The sequence below is a fragment of the Rhea americana genome, unplaced genomic scaffold (genome assembly GCF_003343005.1).
Source record: "Rhea americana isolate MKP2758 unplaced genomic scaffold, rheAme1 scaffold_19, whole genome shotgun sequence".
NCBI classification, from domain to species: domain Eukaryota; kingdom Metazoa; phylum Chordata; class Aves; order Rheiformes; family Rheidae; genus Rhea; species Rhea americana.
The window spans coordinates 4,808,745-4,833,403 of record NW_028186038.1 but is presented as its reverse complement, the minus strand read 5'-3'; the positions used below and the strand labels follow the sequence as shown (position 1 = coordinate 4,833,403).

The following is a 24,659-nucleotide window of genomic DNA, read 5'->3' as shown; positions in this document are numbered from 1 at the left end:
GACTTCAATGCTTTGTGCAATAATTACAATAAGTCTGGCAGCAAGTGTTTGGATTTTTCATGTGCCAGTGTGCTTTGCAAACCTGTAAAATCCAAACAATGAGGACAAACTAGAAAACACAAAAACCTAGAAAATAGACATCAGAAATAAATATTGCAAAAGTAGCTCAACACTGTGCAAAAATAAAGAAATAGAATAAATGAARGAAGATAAACCCTCTGTACATACTTAGGCTCAAGAAGGAAGTGAAATATTTGAAACAGAATGAAGAAATATAGTTATTTAGGAAACAAATCAAAATAAACAACCCACCCATAACCTTTTTTATATATTTGGGATCTAATATCAAAAGCAAGCAAAGATGGGAAACCAACTGTACTGTCACTAACAGGCGAGTATGAGTAAAGATGGAAGTTAAACAACATGCATCTCATACTTCAAAGAACTGTGATGGTAAATATAAAAATATTCAGTGCAGCAATAAAATACCATGCTTTCCAATGATTTTCCCATGAAATGCCAGTTTAAGTTAAGGAGAGTGCAGTCACTCCAGGCATATATTTTATTGTATCATTTCCTATCAAACTGCTCATTGCGCAATTTTTGGTTTGTTGTCATCTGTAAAAGTACTGAACTTCAAATTTTGAAAATTTCTTGTTCACTTTATAACAAACTGCCCCACAAGCAGTCTAAGAACCTGCCTCCCCATAGCGTAGTGTTCTTTGTGTCCTTCAAGCCCACTGATTCCCCTCATCTTCCYGACCTATTCTAGACTTCCAGTCCTCTGTCAAACTGGTTTGAAAATGACTAATAGGATCAGAACAAGAGCACACTGCTATGCAGCCGGTACAATCACATGAGCCTTGCCTCCTTAGGCAATCGGTCTAAAACAAAGTTATGTTCAGTGCAGATACACAAATGTGATTTGTATGTATAGACAAGTGTGACAGTGACACTGACTATTTCTTATATCTGTTTTACATGACTTTTTGTTTATTCCAGGGCTTTTTTCGAAGGACAATCAGATTAAAGCTAATTTATGACAGGTGTGATCTTAACTGTCGCATCCATAAGAAAAGCAGAAATAAATGTCAATACTGCAGATTTCAGAAATGCCTTGCAGTTGGAATGTCACATAATGGTAAGTGCAGATAGCGTATTTTAAAACAATAGTATTTCATCTGAAAAACAGAATGAAATGTATATGTGATTAGGATGTTTGCTGCTGTAATACAGTCTTCTGTTGATTTACACTAGGTAGTTTAGAAATATGAATATGAGAGATTGCCTCTGAGTTTAGGAGACTGTATATGATTGAACACTACTTTTAAGATAGAAAGCAGATAGGAAAGATCTGCATTTATCAGTATAATATAAAGAATGACCATCTATCATTCTTGCTCATTACACTGTTGACTGTTCTTTATGAATATATTACTAGTGTAATTGTTATTTTTCAGTTCATTTCTTATTTTSTAGTGAGACTTTTGCATACTGTGACTCAATATTCTTTTTCTGTAAGTGGAAAGTTTAATTTAATTATGAAAAATTGAATGTTTACCAAAATGTGTAAATAATAATTTGAATTTGATGCACAGGACACTTATTGCAGATTGTGAGCATCATTAAGCTAAAGTTTCCACGTATTAGATTACAGCATACTTTAAATGAATGGGCCATACGCTGTACTGTTTTAAACTGTCCTCCTCCTCTCTAGGATACCCACATCTGGGCATAAATTCCAATGTGTGGTAAGTAGGAGTGTAGTGTTTCCTAGCATGCTCATTCAGCTGTTGGCCTCTCATCATATAGTGTGTATAGCTGTTATTCCTGTGTACTATGCACTGTCTCTGACCTCTCCACCATCTGGAGGTGAATACCCCCTCTCATCTGTGAATTGCAAGCAGCGTTTCCATTTTGTATATGTTGTGGTCTTAGACTGCGAAGGTGTATGCCAGTGTGTATGGTTCTATGATTACCTTCTTTACAATAGGCGAGCAGATAGAACTAACCATAGCACAATACTGCTCTCTTGGATAGAATAAAGAAGAAAGTCCCTCTGAAATTTAAAATTATCAATTCATGTGGAAATACTTATTTATAAAAGTTTAGATATAAAGGCATAATGAAGATTCTTTACTGCCTTGCTTTGGCAAAGTCAAGTAAAAACAGGAATTAAATGTCATAACATAGAGAGTTATGTAATTCTAAGGCTAAAGAATTGCAAACATGACTGGGAAAATAATTTCTCTGTGGTTTTTTTAGGACTTTCATTATTTTCAGTATAAAAAATGAGTGTGCTGTCCCCAGGAGGAAAAATTAACTGTGGTTTGTGAAGTTAATACATGCAGTGAATGTAAATTGGTATGGGAAATGTTTTGCTAATAGAAAATATGGTTTTCAAGTTCCTGGAATGCAACAGTAACTCTTAAAAATAAATCTAATTTAGAAATACTTGTGTGGGTACTTTTATAGTAATTCAGGGTTTATTATTATTATTTTCAAGGTACATGCCAAATTCTCTCATAAGCTAACAGCATGGCTTCCACCCATGTCAATGGGAACCATGTGCAGGGCTATCAAGAAGGGAAAGTGAACAGCCAAGACCATTCTCCTTTGCTCAGTAATGCAAAGGGCCCAGTAAAATTTATAAAATGACTCTGTTTCAGCTGCCATTCCTTCCTGTTTGGCTACTGCCAAAGAAGGAGCTGTGGCACCAGCAGGGGCCATAGTGTTGGGAAGAGAGGGAAGCACAGGAAGGAGGGAGAAAGCTCAAAGCCGTTTGCCCCAGGGCTTGACAGAAAGCTTTCACTGGCTGTCACCATCAGTTCAGCTAACAGGGAACAAGTAATATTTATATTCAAGCATCTGGCTCCTGCATTAGCCTTCTTTACACTCTGGAGCATTACAATTTATGAAACAGAACCCTCCAGCATTTCTAAACAAACAGATTTGTAAATAAAAGACCTACATTTTGCCCTTTAAGCCACAGGTCTACATAAAGATACATGCAGAAATGCAGCTCTGGAATTTGCTAGTGACACTAAGCCAGATTTTTATGTTACGTCTACAGATGAAAGTTCCTCCATTTGGATAGTGAAATAACCTGAATTTTAAACGCTTGGAATCAGAATGTGGATTATTTGTGCCTGAGGTTTCCAAACAATGACTGTATTTGCGCAGATATATTACTGCAAAATGAATAGTTAATACTCTTACAGAAAAGGGGAATGCAGGGAAACACTTAGCAGCTACAACCACATTCTTTTATGTATAAATACTACATACCACATGGCTGGAGGTTAGAAAAGACAGTGGTATTCTCATGCCTTGGTATTGTTTTTCTTTCCTTCTCTAACCTTAGTGCTAGTCTGTGTTTAACTCTCAGTTGCTCAGATTGTATTCCAAAGTACCTGGAAGAAATTCAGCTCTCTTAATTTAGGAATGTTATTCTCCAAGCAATAAAATGTGGCATAACGATACATACTGCAGTTTTTACACAGAAAAGCAAAGAATATAATGTAGCATGTAACATCTTACTATCTTCACTACTGGTATTGTATCACTGATATTTAGAGTGTACTGTAGGTGTAAGCAAAAGAAATAACTGCCAAAGGAGAGAGATCAGATGTTCCGGCTGCAGGCACATGCCCAAACTTGCACAATCTTCTATTGCTGCTAAGAAATTCACAGTTGTACCCCTTTCATCCTTACAGCATGAGTAACAAGCCATATTTCCAGGTCTCTTATACCAGCTCCCTGCCCTTTCCACTCCTGTATGTCCTGCCTTCATCCATTCCCCTTTCCCTATCACTTCCCAGTCTCCCAGGAGATAAGGAAGTAAGCTGGGCCTTCTGCGGAGGTAGAAGCAGAGAAGAGAGACTAGTGAGGAAGATGACTGGTCCAGGGAAACTAAASATGAGGCCACGGTCACAGGAGGGAGGTTGACAGAGAAGCAGAAGAGAGAAAAGATCCATCCGCATATCCTTGAAATTTTCTCAGCCACCAGAAACACTCTGGACTGTCCTCCCTTCTCCTCCCTTTTCCATCCCTACCTCCACAAATACCACTGATCCCTCCTACTTGTCAGACACATCTAAACAAAAAGTAGATAAGATTCCATCTGAAACAAACAGCAAAGCAATAAACAATATTTTCATGCACTTTTCCATCTCAAAGCACTTTTCCAAGGAAATTATTTCTGTTTGGCTTGGGATGATAATACTAAATGATAAATAAAAGAAGTAATTRCTTAGATTACTTTACAATAAAAAAAAATGAGATGAACTTCAGTGCAATCTGTGCATTAATGGAAATAACTTCATATTATAAGTAGCAAGGCTTGTAATGCATGCCTAATTTGCAAAGGTAACTTGGTATCCTTCGTTGGGAATAGATAAACGCACCAGGAACATTAATTCTCAAATACCCTCAGTTAATCGTATTTTCCATRAGAAGAATGAGCACAACCTGAGTTACCACTTATTACAAGTTCTCCTTGAACATTACTGTAAACTTTTAACAGAGAGCTACCAACCATTTGCTGTTTAGCAACACTGAATTGCTAGCTTGAATACTGTAGTTTACTTTCCAAGAGACTCTTTGCAAGATAAGAGACTATTCACAGGAATCAGGGTATAAGACAAAGGACATATGTAGAAAACATAACATACATGCTATGCTGTCATTTTCTACTCAAAATTAAAACTCAGCAATACTGGCAGTATTTGCAGCAGTAGATAGATAAAACCATGTGAAAAACTACCGTAAGTTTAAAAAAACTAATAATCCCCTTAATTTTAACAAATTTACTTGTAGGAATGTTCTTGAAAAAACAGGTACTGATATATTTCCCCACATTTGAATTTCCAGCGAGGTGTTCGTTCCCAGTCTAGTTTCTGTTCTTTATATTATAGAGTTTTGTTAATTATCCTCTAATGAAAAAGCAATCTCAATGTTGAAAATACATGATCATTTCAGTAACATTCTGTCTTATATTTCTAAAGAGCAATAAAATCTCCACATCAAAAAATGCAATTGCAGTAGTCAGTGTTGTAGCTGGTATATACACCGTGGTAGATCATTAMTGTTCCAGCAGGGAATTGATTAAAAAGCTTCAGCCTTTGGGGATTTCATAGCAGGGAAAAAAAATAATTCCTATTGTTTTTAATGCTTTGAGTAAGTGTATAAACTATATTAGAACTAAGTTAATAGTGGGGGGATAGGAAGGGGAAGCATGTTGTCCCTGTTTTATCCTTGTTTGTAAAAATAACCTTGATGAAAGGTGGTCTTCAGCCAGTGAGACTCTAGATTATGAGCTTACTCCTGCAAACAGTGGCTCTCGAGAACAGGCCCATAACAGAATCATCTCATACTGATACTCAGTCAAGCTCTATAATATTTAAAAGTTAGTATGTTTAAAGAATGACCTTATAGGTTCACACCACACTCTTAAAGATGCATGATTTCTTTTAAGCATATTATAAAGATATTGCATATAATGCCATAAATGCACTCCATATAAAGTAAGAGTTTACAAATGTGAATTACCATAACAGAACACTTTATCTGTCCAAAAGCACCTAGTTCCTGATAGGACTGTGAAATATGTAATGGCATGTTTCTTAGAGTTGATAAGTATTTATTATATGTTAAGTTCTCAGATCCTACTGAATTGCATTGAACATATTTCAAAGAGTGATGAGCATTTTATTGACATGGGGAATATGATATCCTTTTTTATTACAGATCCTTTATATAAGTAACAATAGTTGCCTTGCTTTGCATTTCGGATTGAAAAGTTCATTGTAATAGTCTGAGAAGTCTTGCTAGACTTCATTTAAGTCTTTGTTAATTATCCTCTAATGAAAGTTCACAAATTCTTCTCCAGAAAAAGAGATGGTGAGGAGGAGATGAATTTGTTGGTAAGAACCAAATCAAAACCATCAGAGTATTGCAAGATTCTTTGCTTTGGTGAAGCTGTTGCAAATGCACATTTGAAAAAWTGATAAATTAATTATAAAACATAATTCGGTGAATATCACAGATCTGACATGTTTTTAAGCCTAAAACCAGGCTTTAAAAAGGCTTAATAAAGAACATAATTTTTTTWAAATGAAAATATGAATTTCCCAAATACCTAGCTCCACTGTTTGGTATGGATTTTTAATCAATTTTTAATAATTATATGGGTTAGATTACTTTTTAACACCTGCAGTTTTAGTTATGTTTACTGATTCTATGACCATTTCTTATAGTATGTGTACAATAATATAGTTCATTAAGTTGACAGTAGTTTGATTCTTTTTATTAAATAGGCCCTGAGTATCACAAAAATATCTGTAAATGCCATATAGTATTCTAATGTGAGTTTTCACTGTATTTACTTCATTTAATACTTTTATTTCATTCATTTGACATCTTTAAGAATATATAAAATGCAGTTATTAATATCATGGGCTTAGTAATGTCAAATTTTTTTTTAACTCAAAGGAAAGTTTGTGTTAACTATACATAAGAATTCTTAGTGGTGATAGAATCTCTCTTAACTGGAAAATAAAGACACCAAACTGCTCTTGGTTCACAGTGTTCATGGAAGTACTTACAGCTGAATTAATTGCTTGTATAGCTATGCTCATAATTTGTTTTAGGATACACTAAGCATAAATATGTAAGTTTTTTTGTTTGAAATCAAATTTTTATAGCACTTTAACATTACCATGTGTACAATTCATCCATCCACAAATTCTTTACAGAATTGTGCTAGTCTCTTTGAGCCATAATAGTGGGTCATATAAGCTAATGTCTTCATTTTTCTTTATATGTGTTGCTCTCAGATATGAGGAGGGCTAACAATGATGACTCACTGGAAATTATTGTTAGTAGCTGACTAAGAGTACTTAGTGTTCCCCAGGAGAGAGAGAAAACATACCATGGACAGTGATCCAAAAAAGAGAAAAAAAATCAGTTGGCAATTATTCAAAAGTTTCCATATGAAAACATTGCAAGCAGAAGACATTTAAAGGGAAAAAAAATCATCATTCAGAGTCTAAGTTTATTGAAAAGCAAATGTAGTACACTTGTAAGAATAAACCACTTTGTTTCTAGAGCCATGAAGTAGGAGAACTGATCAATAAATACAATAAACGCTAAATGTGACAAGGGATTATTTGTTCTTGAAGAAAAAGTCATTTTTGTCTATCAGCATACTGTAAGCATCTTTATAACAGGAAAATAGCTGATGCTGTCCAAAATAAATGTTGGTGGTRTAATCATTCAATGTAGGATGTATGTGTTAACAGCACTAACCACTAAGAAATATTTATAATATTTATAATATTCATAATATTTTTATTTCCTCCTAAGGCCAAAATGCAAACTTTTTTTTTTTCTATTTTTTGTTTTGATGTTCTGTTTTGTTTTCTTAAAAGAAAATAAATTCTGTTTACAGAACTATCATAGAATCATATAATAAAACAGTCTTGATCCTGATGGCTTGTTTGAAATATTTCCCAAGTCAGTCTCTACATGTATAAATAATATTTTGGATAGTACATAGGTGTAAAAGTAGGAGTTTTACAGCCTGCCTTACATTCATATTGAGCAATTGTGAGATCATATGATTAGGTGGAAACATTTCCTGTTCTTTCAATACAGCATGCGCATAGTGTTAAAACTCAGTCTTTCCTGGCTTTTTTATTCCCTGCATAACCTTCTCTCTCATTCCTTAATTTTTTTTGGTAACACTTATATCACTTGCTATATTAAGTTCTGTAGAGCTATTTAGAAATTTATTCTTGCAAGGCATGTGGGTGTCTTGTTGCTAAACAAATGAAGTATCTGGGATGCATGTGGTGATTTGCCCAAAACCACACAAAACTGAATTGTGGTTTCCACTCCAAGTTCAAACCAACAAAACCTACTTTAATATCTTAAAGATTCTTTACGTTTTATTTAGCTCAGAGGTAGAGTCAGTGATTTTCACCAACTTTGACTGTCAGGTGAGTTGACAATAGTTAGGCATTTCTGAGCAATATTGGAATCTTACTGTTTGGGCACATAGATGATTTCTTCTTTGAGATTTGTCTGTTTACATTTCTTTGAAGCACTTCAGCTGTTTGTCTCTACTACTGGAGAAAATTGTCTTCCTCTTACTTGCCTGAGTACTGTTTTGATGAAAATTTGAGGAGCTCATAATAAAAGGTGACGGAAAAAAAAAMCTCCTAAAATATGCATTTTTAGATGCAACTATGGCAATTGTAATTACTTGTCATCTTCTTTAGCCATCAGGTTTGGGCGAATGCCACAAGCGGAGAAGGAGAAGCTCTTGGCAGAGATTTCCAGCGACATCGACCAGCTAAACCCTGAATCTGCTGATCTGCGAGCACTTGCCAAGCATTTGTATGACTCATATATAAAGTCCTTCCCTCTGACCAAAGCCAAGGCGAGGGCGATCTTGACAGGAAAGACGACAGACAAATCAGTTAGTTCCCTCTGTTTTTTTTTCTTTTGAGTAAATGATTTACCACATTGACAACACATCTTAAAAAAAAAAAATGCTGTTGGCAGTTACATATTTCAAGMTGTGTCTTAAACACAGGAAATGTTTTTAGATAGGATAAGTAAACAATATTTGAAAAAACTCCAAGTTCACCTAATAAAATACTTGAAACCAGTACAAGAATTTGAAGGTCATCTTAACCTTTTTTTATTCTCTGATCTACTCTTCCCGTTTTCCTTCTCCTTTACCAGAGGTCATCTTCCACACTATCTGTTTAGTGTGGCTTTCTGTCTGTCAGGAATTGGTTGACATACTGTTCAGGCATCCATATCACATCATGTTATTGGTACCAAAGGAATATTTTTTCATGAGTGTCAAACAATTCACATTACCAATGCTAGCCTTTACTATGATGCTGCTTCTTATGATGCTTTGATGACTTTCTTGAATCTGGCTATCTTGTATTTTATTTTCGTTAATAATTTCAAAGAGGAAAGGATTGTACTTTTCTTGGGGCTATCTTTCTAAGGGCATGTCTATACTGCAGAGGCAGTTCAAATCATAATTTGAATATTTCCCCAAATTTGGTTGCAGTCCTCACACAAAACCTTGAAAAGTGGTGGATGCTTTCAATTGGAGTAACAGCTCATCATGGAGTATATAAAAATTGAATTAGCACAGCTTACCCATTCTGTGGAAAGCTGATATACTAAGTCCACTTGAGCGTTACTGCTTTTTCAGGATCTTTCTTCAGTTTGCCTCAGAAACACAGCTTTCCGAGAAAGAATTGATATAGCAGTTCAGTTTTCTTTAATAGTGTTCCCAATAACTGTGCACCTGCATTGGGAATCAGAATGAAAGTGAGATGTGTATCTATGCTGTTTACTGTCCTTCATCCTAAAGGTTTGTCACCAGTGGAGCTGTTCCTTCTTTCTGCAGCTGCCCACTGTATTGCTGTAGAGCTGTACTGCTCCATGTTTCTCATGCTGTGCCCTAGTGATCCTAGATTAGATTGATGGAGGGAAAGGGAGGGAAGAAGAGAAAAGTTGTAGATGAACATTAATCGGGCACAAGAAATACATCCGCTAAGTGGATGTCATAGCCAAACGAAAAGCAGACTTTTTATCATTTTTTTAATAATATATTTTATACATAATAGGAGAATTCATATTGAAAGGAAATTGCAAGGAAATTTCTTTATTCAGAAGAAAAATGACTGTGCTAAAAGACACTATTGCTAATTGTAATAGATTCTTTAAATCTGAATATGAAGAAGCTAACCTGATTGCCTGCTTCCTTATCCCACAACTATCACTATATTCCTTGACAATAGATAAGAGTATTTTCCAAGATATTATGGTAAGTTAGTCAGCAGTAAATCAGTTCACAATATTGGCATTAAAATTATCAGGTTTCAGAGTTAATGTCCACTATAATAAATGAGGTGGTTTAGAGCTGTCTTGAAATTAGATTAATCTATTTAGTAGAGAATAAACTAAAATAATTTGTGTGATGATCATCAGAAATAAGCTTCTCGTGCTATCCTAGTATAGACTGTAATTTACAGTAATATTATACAGTATTTGTTATTATACAAGTTATACTGTATTAYTCTTCAACCAAAAGATTTATTTGAAGAGAAAACTCTGGGAATTTTTTTTCCAGCTTAAATTTTCTAGAATTCCTTGATATAAAATTGATTGTAAGTTTTTGCCACATCAAGAGAACTATAATTACATGTATGTGCATATGTATRTACGCACAAATTGCATCTAKGTAAAATCTATAGACTAAATCCTGTAAATTCTGCTTTATCTTATGCCATAGTGCTGAAGTTGACCTAATAYTGTCTTTTAATTTCTGTATTGAGCATTGCAGTAGCATCAGTCACTTCACATCAGTATCTCAGTTTAAGTAGTTTAATGCACTGAAAATCAAGCAACTGTCAATCTTATTGAATATGTTTAGATTGACTGGAAAAGAATTGATTGCTATCATGAGTCTGTAAACAGTTATGTACACAAAAAAATTCATGTCTTGAGAACAATAGAGTAATTCTGGAAATTTTTTTTGGTGAAGTTGATTATATACAAATTTTAAGGATCTGGACCTAAATTTCTAACTTTCTGTCCTTGCATGCCCTGGAATGTAATATAATTTTGGGCAGGACTACCTACAAATACACTTATCTTCAGTTTTCCYGCACTTTTGTTTAGAAACCTGGAAAGCTCGTTTCTGAGCTCCCAAGTCAGTCTACAAATCCTGTTTTTCTTCTGCAAGTTTCTATGAATTTGCATGCATTTTGCTGCTCTGCTGTGCTAAGTGGTTAACAAACGTCTGGGCTCAGTACATAACTTGGTTATGTCTGAAAGTTGTACTAATACATTCCTCATACAGTCTATATACAGGATGCCATCAGTAATGTTCTGCATGTTTATTGAACGTTTTAAAAGTTTGCCAGATTAGARTTTATTAATAAAACATTACATGCATAGAGAAGTCAGTTCTTCATTGCTGCAAACTTTYAAATCTTTAAAAAATTATCACTGAAAGAGTAGACGCCACTCAGTATAATGGTTACAACATTATGTTATTTGAACTGTAGAGGACTTTGTACATTGGAATATCAAACTGTTTACTATGGGCACAGTTTAAATTTATGCTCTTTTTTAATTGCAGTATCATCTACCTCAAGTGAAAATGATTGGATATGTTAAGTCAGTGTGTCAAAACTAAAATTACTAAGTAACCAGGCCTCTTCTGGGATATACAGTGCCCATTTGGTATAAGATTCAAATCACAAAGTTCATCTGAATCTTTATATTCAGTATTTTTTTTAGCTAGTTGGAACTTTCCTTCATTTTCATCTTCATATGTAAGGCTGAGTCCTGGTGGTATAATATATTCTCTCCAAAAGCACATGTACTTGCACAGAACAGATGATCTGAATTTTTCTTGAATTTGATGCTTCCATTTAAGATTTTCCAGAAAGAATAAAAAGGAAATGACCTACCACTAGTAAAATGTACATTTTAGAAGACCACTCTTACTGTCTTGTTATTCCACCTATTTATATTTGCATATGCATATATATGCATGTACATAAATACACATATATATATAAAATGTTTTTCTGCTGCCAAAACAGCATTGCATCTTGAAAAATACCTGTGCCCATCCTTTTGGCTTCCAGTTTTGTACATCTGCACATTTTAGAAGACTGCAATCCTAGTGCAGGGGCGAAAATTAGTGTCATACCTCTCACTGTATTTAACTGAAACTCATGGTYGGGAGCTACATGTGCCTGTGGCTACTTTGAAAGTGACAGCACCAGTCTTGTTGATCTTGTAAGCAGCAAAATATTGAATTGATTTAACTAATCCAGTTTGAAAACAGAAATAGTTATAACGTTATCCTTTTATGTGAACACTGTTATTTCAGTTCACAGATAGACATTTGTTTTGCAAGCAGCTGTATCAGTTAAAGACAAAACTATGTCAGCTGTCAGGCCTCCCTTTCTCTAGTGAAAGCAGTACGAGCTCTGTGTTCGACTTTGGCTGAACCAGATGAAGGAAAGCTTTCACAATCCCATTTGCAGAACTATGGGAGTAGTAACCTCTAGCTGCTTGGTTGTGACAAGCATCTGTGGGCAATATCCTCTACAGAAGGCACCACTGGACTTGAAAGAAAATAGCTATTTCCAGCTTTAAGCATTCCATATCAGTTTAGCACTGAACAGACTTCAAAATTGGTTTAACAAATSTGGAACAAAATTTTAGGCGTTTTAAGAAGCTGATCGTCTAGGAGAGGACCACAGACTACTTATGTATGGGTTATCTTTGTATCTCTTCTGCAGCTTATAGTGAATATAAAACCTTAAGAATGAGCACCCACATGAATAAGGCATTAGAATCTTATTAGAATATAAGATTTTTGTAGTCAAATGAGATAATGTGCTTATTTGTGGCTGGTATCCACARTCTCAGCCACCTTATTTCTAAGTCTCCTGACGACTGAAACACGTACTGTCACAGAAATACCTTGCTCAAGACCAATATATTCTATTGAAAGTATGCACTRTTCAGAAGACCTATTTCAAAAGATTGAGTTTGATACTATATTTGCATGAGAATAAACATTTTCTTCTAGAGAACTTTTGTGCATAGTATACAGAATGTAAATAAAACTTTAAGGTCTCTAGAATTTGGAAAAGTAATGAAATATATGACATCATGGTTATTAGTTATATTATTTTGTTTTATATTTGGCTACTTATTTAGAAATTCARTTGTTGAAACATTACTATCCTTTTTGGAAATTTTCTTGCATCATTGGCATTATAACACTGAAGATAGCTGACTAACTTTTTATACACAATTAGAAAGAAAATAGTCAAAGTTTCCTGGGTGAAAAGCAACAATTAAAAATACATATATTGCTATATATATTGCTATATAATTCTTTACATTTTAATTAATTAATCAAGTATGTGAACAAGTTATCAGTATCAGTAAATATTTTTTCAGGGCAGCAGTGAACTATTTAGTCATAKATCCTCTAAGGAAAAGATTCTTCAAATAATTCAAGAAATCTTCACTTAACCACTTCTTTAAAACCAGAGGCTTGTTGTGCATATTCTGAAATAGATTGCTTCCAGATTCTAATACAAGTTTTCCTGGCATTAATTTTTCTAATCTGTTTTCAAAATTGATTTATTCCAATTGAGTTTATTTCACAGTCAGACTCATTCTTGTGTTCTGAATTGTGCTGTTCTAGTTTGTATTGTGGTATTTGTGTTTTGTTTCCACTGACAAGTTGTCTGCATTTAACTATTTCCTAACTTCATTATACTTAAACGAATTAGCAGCAAAAGATATAACTTAYCAGATTATCAATGCCAAAGAGTCTTTATTACTCACAGTACATTCTAGAAGCACAGAACTTGAAATGAACRTGACAGTATATGAGGTAATCAAAGTGTGAATATATCATATTTTTCTGAAAAAAAAAATTGTATCATCAGAAGTGCAAACACTCATATGTATCCTTGCTAGATTCTATTTGATATAAGGCATTAAAATTCAAGTAGAAGGAATAACATTATCTTCTATTAATAAACATTCCAAACTTCGAAAGCTAGCATTATAGAACTTTTGTAAAAGGAAATAAACATGGTAAAAATCGTAAATATTTTAAAAATTGAGTTTTATATCCCCCTGAACTATTTTTTAAAAGTATTCTCTGAAGTCCTACATCTTAAGATGTAGATTCACAGAAAGTATGAGAAATCTTCAGGATCTGCTTGTCCTTTCTGTAAATCATTTTGGCATTGTGTGGATATTTGCTTTAATAGATTTATGAAGATTAAACCCAAAAGCAACTAGCCTAGATATACTGTTTATATATTTCTAAGTGCTTTCTGATGAGTTAACCGCCGTAGCTACTTCAGTCTTTGAGGAGTCAAATGTTCATAGAGAGAACATGTGAAAATATATTTTCCTTTTTGCTTTTAGCCATTTGTTATTTATGACATGAACTCTCTAATGATGGGAGAAGATCAGATCAAGTGCAAGCACGTGTCTCCGCTGCAGGAGCAGAACAAAGAGGTGGCGATCCGCATCTTCCAGAGGTGTCAGTTTCGCTCGGTGGAGGCAGTGCAGGAGATCACCGAGTTTGCCAAGAACATTCCAGGTTTTGTGAATCTTGACCTGAATGATCAAGTAACGCTCCTGAAATATGGTGTCCATGAGATCATATATACTCTCTTGGCTTCCCTGATGAATAAAGACGGAGTTCTTATATCTGATGGACAAGGATTCATGACACGGGAGTTTCTGAAGAGCCTGAGAAAACCTTTCTGTGACTTTATGGAGCCCAAGTTTGAGTTTGCTGTGAAGTTCAATGCACTGGAATTAGACGACAGTGACCTGGCAATATTTATAGCTGTCATTATACTAAGTGGAGGTAAGTGCTATCTTATTTAATATAATAATTTAAAAAATAACATTGACACTTAATTCCTCTCCAAACAGAAAAGTGCTCTGCACTAAGGGAGKTGCCTGAGTTTGTTTACATGTAGCTTTTGATAAGCTTTCAGGTTTCTTGATGTTGGCTGCCCCTTTTTCAGTTTGAGGCAGCAAGTGAAAATGTAAACAACCTGATAGTACTGATGGAGCTGGAAATGCCTGCTGAATCAGCAGTTCATTTAATTAGAAAACAAAATCAGGACTATCTTTCTGAAAACAGGAAGGGTGGAATTTCACTGGCAAGGGCATCTGAAAGTTAAACTACTGCAATAAGGATTTTTTAAGCCTACAATTAGCTTGTGTGGCTTGCTAATTGTATGTAAATAACTTGATTCCATAACAATTTCAAAATATATGTGGCATTTGGCTTACAGGATTGTGATGGTTTTTGGTTTTCTTTAATTCAAACAAGGGGTTTTTGCCTTTAAAAGGAAAAACAAAAAAGAATGTGTTACTCAGAAAAATGATGGCTTCCTAATGCCTGACAAAAAATCCAAGCATTGTCTGATCTGTTCACGTTTCTTAAGCTGCTATGTTTGTATTTATGCTTTTGCCTTATGCTTTTAGGGAAGTATAAATCTTAAGGCTAAGGTATCAGACTACACAAATTCTAACACTGCATTAAAAAAGACACTGAACTTTTTCACTTGGAAACCTTTCTACCAAGAATCTGAGATATCAGATATACATTCCAGGTCAGACTGAAGTTCTTTTACTTTGGCCAATCCCATCAACTTCAGTGATGTTGCACAAAGAAAATTTTTCCCAACTGATCTGTGTGTACTTTGGCTTAGAATTGTACTGCAAATGGCAATGGGAGGAATGTGCTGAATTTTCTGAATTCAGATTCTCCACAGAGCAATGCAGAATATTTCTTTATTAAATTATGTTCACACAATCAAACAAAACACAAAACAACCGCATGCTATTGTTTTAAAATTAAACATTTTATTTAGTGTGCATTAATACATACAGCGTGCTGTATGTTTAAATTCACTCAAAATTACTTCTGGCATTACAAGTTTCATTCAGCAAAAATGTAATAACACAACATGGTTATATTAGACTAGCTAAATCCACTTCAAACAAGTATAGCTTTTCTCAGAAGACCTTTTCTTGAGCAAGAATTTAAACAAAATGATCCCTGAGGACTCCGAATTAATTCAAAAACAGAAAATATTTTACTAGTATAATTTTGGTTGGCTTTGATGGGGGAGGAGAAATTATAGAAGCCTATTAGGGCACCACACAAAACATGCCAATATTTTGCGTTTTCTAATATAATGAAAATTTAATAGATGAGAAACAGACCTCTCAGAATCCAGCCATAATTGAAAAAAGCAAAATCATAGTCTGCAAAGCTAGGTCTGCTATACTTCAGTGATGTTTGGTTTATATTAGAGGAAATAGGTATGATGTAAGTAATCTTGCATTTTAGATCTCAGGAGGACAGTGTTCCACATGGGGAAAAAAAGACTTCTCTGAATGAGATTCATCATCATGATGTATTAAGTATTTTGTAAGAATAATTTAAAAACAGAGATTCATCTAAAAAATTACTTAAATTTACTCAATAGTTCTTAAATAATTCTGAAGCCAATTGAATCCCTTATTATGAGTCCTCTTTCTAAAAAAATCCTTTAATTTTATGATAGAAAACATATCTTAATATCTGTATTCAGAACTTCTTTTTTCAAATAAGAAGGTAAACCTTACTGCCAGTTCAGCAATTACTTTCATCATTTAGTTTACAGAGTCAGATTCTACATAATATATTGAACTATATGCATCCTGAAGGACTAGGAAATCTTGATGCAGTATGGAACTGAGATCCTGCTTTTCAGATGCTTCAGATGCTTTTGTTGATATTTCACTAAGAACTCTTTGAATTTTGAAGAAACAGGTCAATGTCATTGAATATAGGATTTCTAAAGCAATGCATACTACTWCAAAGACTTTACTAGCCTCATGAATACTACACAAGCCTCATGAATACTATGACATTTAAGTAACTTGAAGAAATTCTCTGTACAAATATCCTAAAAAGAAAACTAGCTATTAAATAAATACACTTAGAAACTTACACAACTATCCTAGCCAGATGTGCTGATTCTAAGTCAATCTGTCACTGCCTAGGGAAATGCTGGTAGTTAAGCCCTCTCCATGAGTGCTATCTCTTAGGCAGTTTTAAAGAGGAGAAGAGAGAAGAGAAAGGGAAAGAGAATTCCAGCTGGAACAGTACATGGGAAAAGCTTTTCATTGTGAAATAAATGTTTGGAATTTGCCACAAATCCTGTAAAACAATTCAACCTTTTGATATTGAAATACTTGCTTTTACATTATATGTTAAAAGGCAAAATGTCCATATAACAATAACAAGAAGCTGGCAGATTAACTGTAATGGCAACAAAATGAAAGTACTCCCACTTCCATAGTCAATTGTTTTATTTTTTTCTGAGCTGCTGAGTGCAGCCTCATTCAATCTCAATGATTCCAAATATTACTTTGTGTCCATTATTATAAAGCTGAGGAGTTGTTCTCAATCACTGCACATTTTGCTTTAAAGTAGTACTTAAAATGTCAAAAAAATCTAGTATTCTGAAAACAACTCCTCTACTTTATCTTCTGCAATGTTTAGGATATATTGGTATTTGGGAATTTAGCTTAATGCATTGTAGCAGGGTATAACTGTAAAGATCTAGACACTGTTAATGAACATGCAGTCAAACCTGTAATTTAAATTCATACCAGTTCCTATATTCACTTTTTCTGATTTCTGAGTGTGTGCTTTACTATAAATCTTGAGCCCTGAATAATTGCTGCGATTTAAACACCATATTCAATAATTTTCTGCAATCTGAGATCCGAAAAATTTAAAGTTGCATCACTGAACAGTACCAAGAAATAGGTTGGATTTCACTGCTGCACAAATCCTGTTCTAGCAGTCCTGTTAGAACAAAGAAATGCTTCCTAGTAAAACCAAGAACTGCAGATAATCACTGTGGGCTTTGAACTAGAATCCTGATGACTACAATACATGTGACAGTCTTGTAAGAAAAACCCAAACTGCTGAATCATATCTGCCTCAGCAAAAATAGTAGTACAGTTGTTCAGTCAGCCATATCTTTGCCTGTTTTATCATACTATGATTTTGCAATGTACATTTAAATATGAAATAAACTTAATCAAAGACAGTAAAATGTGAAGGTATGCATAAAGGCATGCAGATGGCAATTTCAGTTGTAAGGAACAGCGAAAGTTGTAGCTAACATTAGAAACATGAAAGAAGAATCCCAAAACAAAATAATTTTCCCTGAGATAGCAAAGAACATCAGTTTATACAAAGCCGCATCACTGACACTCAAAAGTAAGAGGCTATTAACCTTTCCCAGTTGCTGTGAGCACCTTCTCATAYAGTTTTAGGCAGCTTTCTGCATAATTTTCAAATCAAATGAAACAGCCAGATGACAATGGATGAAAACCTAAAGAAAACCAAATTAAAAAAAGTAATAATAAAAAGGGAAATGTGATATTCTATTAGTACTGTCTGAGCGAGTAGAAGGCAGGTAGCAAATAGCGCACACAGTGAAAAAAAAAAACTTTCATTAGCAGTCTTCTGTGTCAGAGAACCTTAAGAGTGGCGACCAATTCACTATTGATTTCTCACTTCAATCCTGTCAACCTTCTGTCCTTGGCCTTCTGTACCTAATTTCATTTTATTATAAAAATGTTCCAGTAGAACTCATTTGTTTCCCACTTCCCTCATCAGTTCCCTTTGCTGTTTTCTCTGTGAACTTTCAAACATTGTGTGAGCTACTTAGCCTCTTCAAAGGCCCCCACCACAGTGTCTCATTCAGTTTTCTCCCATTTCAGTTTCTTCCTATTCTCTACCTACATTTTTCTCGAAGCATGCTGTTAACCATTTCCTTTGTATCTTCCTTTACACAAGTCATATCTACTTCAAGATCCTTTACATTTGTATTCTCCCTCTTCCTACTACATTACTGCACAAAATACACTGCTTGCTACCTACTATGTCTGGACCACATGTACTTAAAAGCATCTGAACAATTTGAAGTTTACCATAACACCTCTATGTTAAAGCTTTTGCCCCTTATTTCTCTCTCTTTTTTTTTTTTTTTTTTTTTTTTCTGCGTCTACCAACAGAAACACTCCTTTCCTCCTTAACGAATTTCTCCTCAGAAAGCATAGCAAACTGTCAATATCCAAAAAATAACGTCCATATCCTGAAGTTCTCATTCATGAAAAATCTCTCTTGCCTTCAATGGGAATTTTCCTTCCTCTTGAATTGACTTATTTAAAAATAGTATTTTATGATCTCCTAGGCTTTTGTCATGTTCATCTTCTCTGACTCCAGTTCCACCAGGTCATTATAAAATCATTAGACTGGGCTTTGCAAAGTTGCACTTAACTCCCACTAAACTTCAATTGACCTTGGATGCCCAAAGCCTGGGGGCTTCTTGCTATGTTCCAGTCTTAGTACCAGTGTCCCATGTTTGCCTCTTGGACTCAGAAAGTTGCACAGGGGAGCACAACATTTGATATGGGTTTTATTTCTGAAAAACTCCAACCCARAAAATTCCCACCATAAAAGAAGCAGGGGCCAAATGGAGATTAATCTCAGAGGAAATCAAGGCCAGCATCTTTGTGCTTCTTGATTTTTCTGTCGCTGCACACTGAGTCATACCCAGCTGGTTCAGAGTTCATCTGCAGCTCAGAAGTAAAATTTAAAGCTATCACAACCGAAAGCCAAAACTGGTAACAGCTCTTAAGTACTGAAAGTCAAGAAGTATCTGAAAGATGTAATGAAAGGAGCTATCATTTGCAGAACATGTATTTAGGTAATCTAAAAATARATCTCTATGATTTATCAAAAATGAGGCAAATATCAAGCTTCATGTTCAAACTTGCCATCTTTCCTACTTCTGAAAAACTATTCCCAAACCTCACTACTTTCAGAGTTAGCCGCTTTCCCCTACTTATCTGTTCCTGGGCCAACATTGCCTTTTAGCTTAGATAGAAATTCTTTCTCCTCAAAGTTCAACTCCATGTATTTAAAAAGAATTTTGCCTTCTCCCAGCCTTCATTCTGCTAAACAAAACAAGCCTGGCTTAGTTTCTTCTTTTTCTTTTCTTAAAAAAAAAAAGAAAAAAGAAAGAAAAATAAAAGAAAAGAGAGAGAGGCTATCATTGCCTTGATCTTAATAGACTTTCTGTGCATCCAGTCATTCTTTGAACCACAGTAGCTCAACAGGGCTGAAGAGGGCTGCTGTATGGACTGGAAACAATGTTCCAGATGAGGCAGAGGAAGAAAATAGGAAAACTTCTATAGCTTGGATACTGCTATTTTGTGTTTGTTGGGACCCAGAGGGAATCATGGTTAGCCCTAGCACTAATTTTAAATTTTTGTTGTCAGATACAAATATATAACTATCTTGAAATTGCTATAACTTATTTCAGAGTCTAGACTTGTAAAATAATTGAAAGTGCAGATTTACAGTTTTGCCCTTCTGAAAAAAATTGTTTTATCCCCATGCTTTTAATACTTTGTTTACATCAGAAAGCCTAGTACATCTACAGCTATCCTGGTAAACATAGCTCTAATGCATAGCACAGCGAGGATTATGCATCTTCTGGTTTCAGATTGCAGCAACAAGAGCAGAGCTTGACATCAGTGTCATGCCTCTTAACTACAGGCATTTCCCCAGATGTAACAAGCAGTTGAATCAGTTTCAGTTTCTCTGGCAGCTGAAACTAACATTGTTAAAAACCTGAACTTTGAGAATATTATAAAAAGAACAAAAATGAAGTGGATGAATGAAAAGGTTTTTCTCCTCTAGCACTAGTAATTTACTATCCCACTGTTCTTTAAATGGGTATTTCATTAGCCAGTATTAGTATCAGTCAGCCACCTTGCTGACACTAAACCTAAGGAGCTGGCCAACTGGTCTTTCTAAAATGCAGATTGCCAAATGGAAGTAATTTAAAGATAGTTATAGACACTGCTTTTTATTGATCACCTTGAGATTAATTTCATTGCTCTGCAGCAAATTTTATTTAAATTATTAACTTCTGTTCTGTCCTGTTGTTTTTTGATTATCAAAATGCCTTAGCCAGTATAAAGTAGGTTAGCAAGCAAAGCAGTAACAAATTACTGGCAGCCATCATCAAATGTGATGGTTTAACAATATTTTTTAGCAACATTGTTTAACTTTCATGGCTGTAGAATCAAATAATTTATTACTTGAAATTAGAAAAAAAATGTTTCGAATTGTTAAATAATAATGGCAACTGCTGAAAAAGAAGTTTGAGGACAAGCAGATATAATAGAACTATTATTATGAAGGATAATACTTGTTAGGGAAGAAAGATTTTGCTTCTTTYCAAATAAAATATTCCAGAGATAATCCTGGTCTCTTTGACAGCTGTGGCAGTGCAAGTAGCTGGCTTTGGATGTAAACATCCAGCCCAGATTCCCCCTCATGGAGGAGAACTCTCTGTCGGCCTGAGCCCAGAAAAGGCATTTTCTAAGCAAACCATATCTGTCAGTCCCCCACTTCCATAAATGTCTGTGGCTAAAATATAAGTTGATGCTAAAAGTGATCATGAGATGTGTGAACAGCTGCTGGAAGTTGGGTGTGGAGAAGAACCACACTGTGATTTTTAAGCTTCACAGGTTAGGATTGTGGCTATGTTGGCCTGGTTGTCTTCAGTCCTGGAACACATCTCTCACAGAAGCTGAGGTTCTACATTCTTCATAAACTTACARCTCTCAATTTTTTTTCTAGATCGCCCAGGTTTGTTAAATGTGAAACCCATTGAAGATATACAAGACAATCTGTTGCAAGCTTTGGAGCTCCAGCTAAAGCTGAATCATCCAGAATCGTCACAGCTGTTTGCAAAGTTGCTTCAGAAAATGACGGACCTCAGACAGATTGTAACGGAACATGTGCAGCTGTTGCAAATAATAAAGAAAACGGAGACAGATATGAGTCTTCACCCACTCCTACAAGAAATCTATAAAGACTTATATTAATGACCACAGTAGTTTTAATCCGCTGACATAATGTATGTTCTTCAGATTGCACTATTTCTTTGAGGGAAAACATTGCATACCTAAGAAATTACTGTGAAACAGCATTTAAAAAAGAGAGAGCTTAGTATAGTAGATCTATTTTATGCATATTGTTTATAAAGACACATTTACAATTTACTTTTAATATTAAAAATATCTATATCATGAAATTGTTGGCAGTATTTTCAGAATTAATTTTTTTAACTATCTTATTTCTTAAAATTGCTTGTCCAGTATGATTGAAGCTTCACTGAAGTTGGTTAAGCATTCACGTAGTTTTTCAACTTAAAAATAAAAAACTTTTTCCATAAACATTTCTAGGGAAACATTTTAAATATTATGTTTGATTCAGTGCCCCCTAAGGCAGCAGCCAAATAAGAATAAAACGGAGTCATAAATTAGTGCAACTTCCTATAATAGCCTAAAAGGCAAAAGTTAGATGTGTCAAGTTAGATAGTATTTATGCATACCGTAAGATAATTTTACATTAACAAAGTTCCATAAAGAGGTGTGAGAATTAGGCCCATCATTTGCAGGCAAACCCAAAATCTAGACTCCACTTCAAGACCTAATTAAGTCAGGAATGTGCACTGCTCGTCACTCTTATGTGATGTGCAGAGTCCTTTCAATTACTGTGCTCAGTGCCAGTTGGAGGCAGGAGGAGCTGCGGCCTGCGTGGAGGTGCTGCCCCCACAACTGGAACACACATGCTGCAGCAGCCAGGGCTAATGTAGCTTTTGGCCACCCTGGTAAGTTTGTACTTGGAATAGGTTCAAACTATCCCACTTGGCCTAAGACCTTCCCAAGTTACTTGATAAACTATCACTGACAAACGTATCAGCCAGAAATGTCATRAAAAATTGGAACAGAGTTACTCCTCTTAAACAAAAGCAAGGTTTGAATTCATTCCTGAAAAACACAAACCTATAATAGAAGCCCACTATGTTAGTTTGACCTGAACTATCATTGGGCGCAATGGACCTCAGCATATCACTGGGAACAAGAATGCTTAGAGATGTTCACTGTTCTTAATATTGTTAAGGCTTTTTAATATATGTTGCCCTATAATGTTACCTAAGAGTTCCATTTAGGAAGCAGAGGAGGATGAATAAATTGAACGGAAGGTAAATTCATTTGCACTATCTTCTTTTGGTAGTCTCAGTAGTGATGTGAGATTCCTTCAGACCCCAGCTGCACTACCTACATTTGCTCTCAGTGACTATGGTCCTCGAGAGAGTCAAGCAGGTGTGATCCACACTGGCAGAACAAAGAGAGAACGCTGGAAAAAAAGCCGCTAATTTTAACATATTTATTAAAGTAAGCAGTACTCCCCAGTTGAGTATCACTACTCTTTTCACTTCTCTATATTTTATTTATGTAGTAAAAAGTGTGCCTTAAACTTAGTGAGACAAGTTTAGTGATCATATGTAAGTGGATCAAAAGGGGATGTAAGTGTACATGTGAGTAGCCTGGATTTTCAGTGAGCATAAATTGACCTTGGTCCTGATGTGGACCTCAGAAAATCCAAGCTGGTAGAAATGATGCAATAAAGAGGCCGGCAGAGGCAAATATTAAAATAATTCCTTTTGCTCATGCCTTGTATACCTGAAAATCTTTCCTACTACGTATTACAGATAATCTCTGGGCCTATGGTCAGTAGTAAGCATTGTGTCCCCAGGAAGTGTTCAGAGAATTGGATCATTCAGCCTCAAGGATTAAAACGCACAGATGAAATTGCACTGAGATGAAGTCAGTATGAGGCTAGAGTGAGCAGCTTTGATCTTCACTAAGTTTGCAATGAGATCATTTCAGGTAACTTAGAAATGATTGCCATAAAGCAAATGGAATATTGCATGTTAATGATCAAGATTTCATGTTTTCTGCACATTTCAAGACCAGCACGTTGTGTTAGCTGAGCATCAGATTCTGACAGGAATTACATGCTCGCTGATCTGTGGCTGTTACAATTCAAAGGAGAATATCCTCTCTCTTCTTAAGTTATTTTCCACTGGACACTGGCCATTTGAAATTTTGCCATCGATCGCTTAGTGGAAGAACCTCTATTTAATTATCCTGTAGGAGGATATATCAAACATTAACTGGTATTGAGATGGACCTTAGTTCCAACACTGAATTCCTGTAATAGTGACACGCAGCGTAGATTATTGAGACTGCATTTTGTATACAATCCGGTTTCTCATTGGCTTCACTAAAAATGGGAGTTCAGATTCAGTTTTAAATCAGGACGAATTCTAGGGCATATTCTTATGTAAGCAATATTAAACACTATTTCAAAAGGACAGTGGAAGAGATGCATTGAGAATGAAATTAAGGTCATGACTTTTTGTTACAAGAAAAACTTCTGTGTGACCAAGAAACAAATAACTCAAATAGCTTAATTTTATTTTATTGCAAGTGGGAATATTTTTAAAAGTAGCAGATTGGCAGTAGCACTGCTTAAGTAGTTCAGTCCAATATGGTCATACAATGCATATACTTTGAGAGCAGTAGTGTAATAGTATTCAGAATGGTCTAAAGATACAAGGGAAGAGCGATTTGCAGGAACAGGTGAGATTCTTTATTAGGGTGAAGAGACTGACTGCTCAAAAGCCTATACATTTTTTCAACTGTATCAGCTGCTGTAATAAAATATATTGCTCTCCCTACATTCCGGCTTCTCATACATTTTGATAGTCATGCATCATGTTTTCCTCAAGCCATGGAAAATGTTAATTTTTATGTGAATTACTAATCACAGAAATGTTCTGATTCTAAACAGTTACATCATGGTTAGGAAGTTTTGCCTAAAATACTTTTCTACAAGAATAGGTCTTAAGGGAAAAATGTTCATTTAATGAACAATTGCTATGTACTAATTTAGAACAAATGACTGTTATGAGGATATGAAAACATTTTCTCAAAAAATAATGTTTTCTCTTGTGACTTCTATTCATAATTTCGATCTAATTGTAAATACTTTTATGTTTCTATGGGATTTTATTTATTAAAAACAAGAAACTTGCTAATGGGAGTTTATA

General features: G+C 34.9%; 1 protein-coding gene across 3 annotated transcripts in view; it reads left to right on the top strand.

The window, feature by feature from the left end:
• PPARG (peroxisome proliferator activated receptor gamma) overlaps positions 1 to 21,801 on the top strand; it is a 58,663-nt gene extending 36,862 nt beyond the window's left edge. For all 3 annotated transcript variants that reach the window (XM_085302441.1, XM_085302442.1, XM_085302443.1), the window contains exons 4-7: positions 1,003 to 1,141; positions 8,283 to 8,482; positions 14,014 to 14,464; positions 21,335 to 21,801. In XM_085302441.1, the coding sequence (XP_085158567.1) occupies positions 1,003 to 1,141; positions 8,283 to 8,482; positions 14,014 to 14,464; positions 21,335 to 21,582 (1,038 nt within the window). In that variant the 3' untranslated portion in view covers positions 21,583 to 21,801. The remainder of the gene's footprint in view (positions 1 to 1,002; positions 1,142 to 8,282; positions 8,483 to 14,013; positions 14,465 to 21,334) is intronic.
• Positions 21,802 to 24,659: the final 2,858 nt, after the last annotated feature.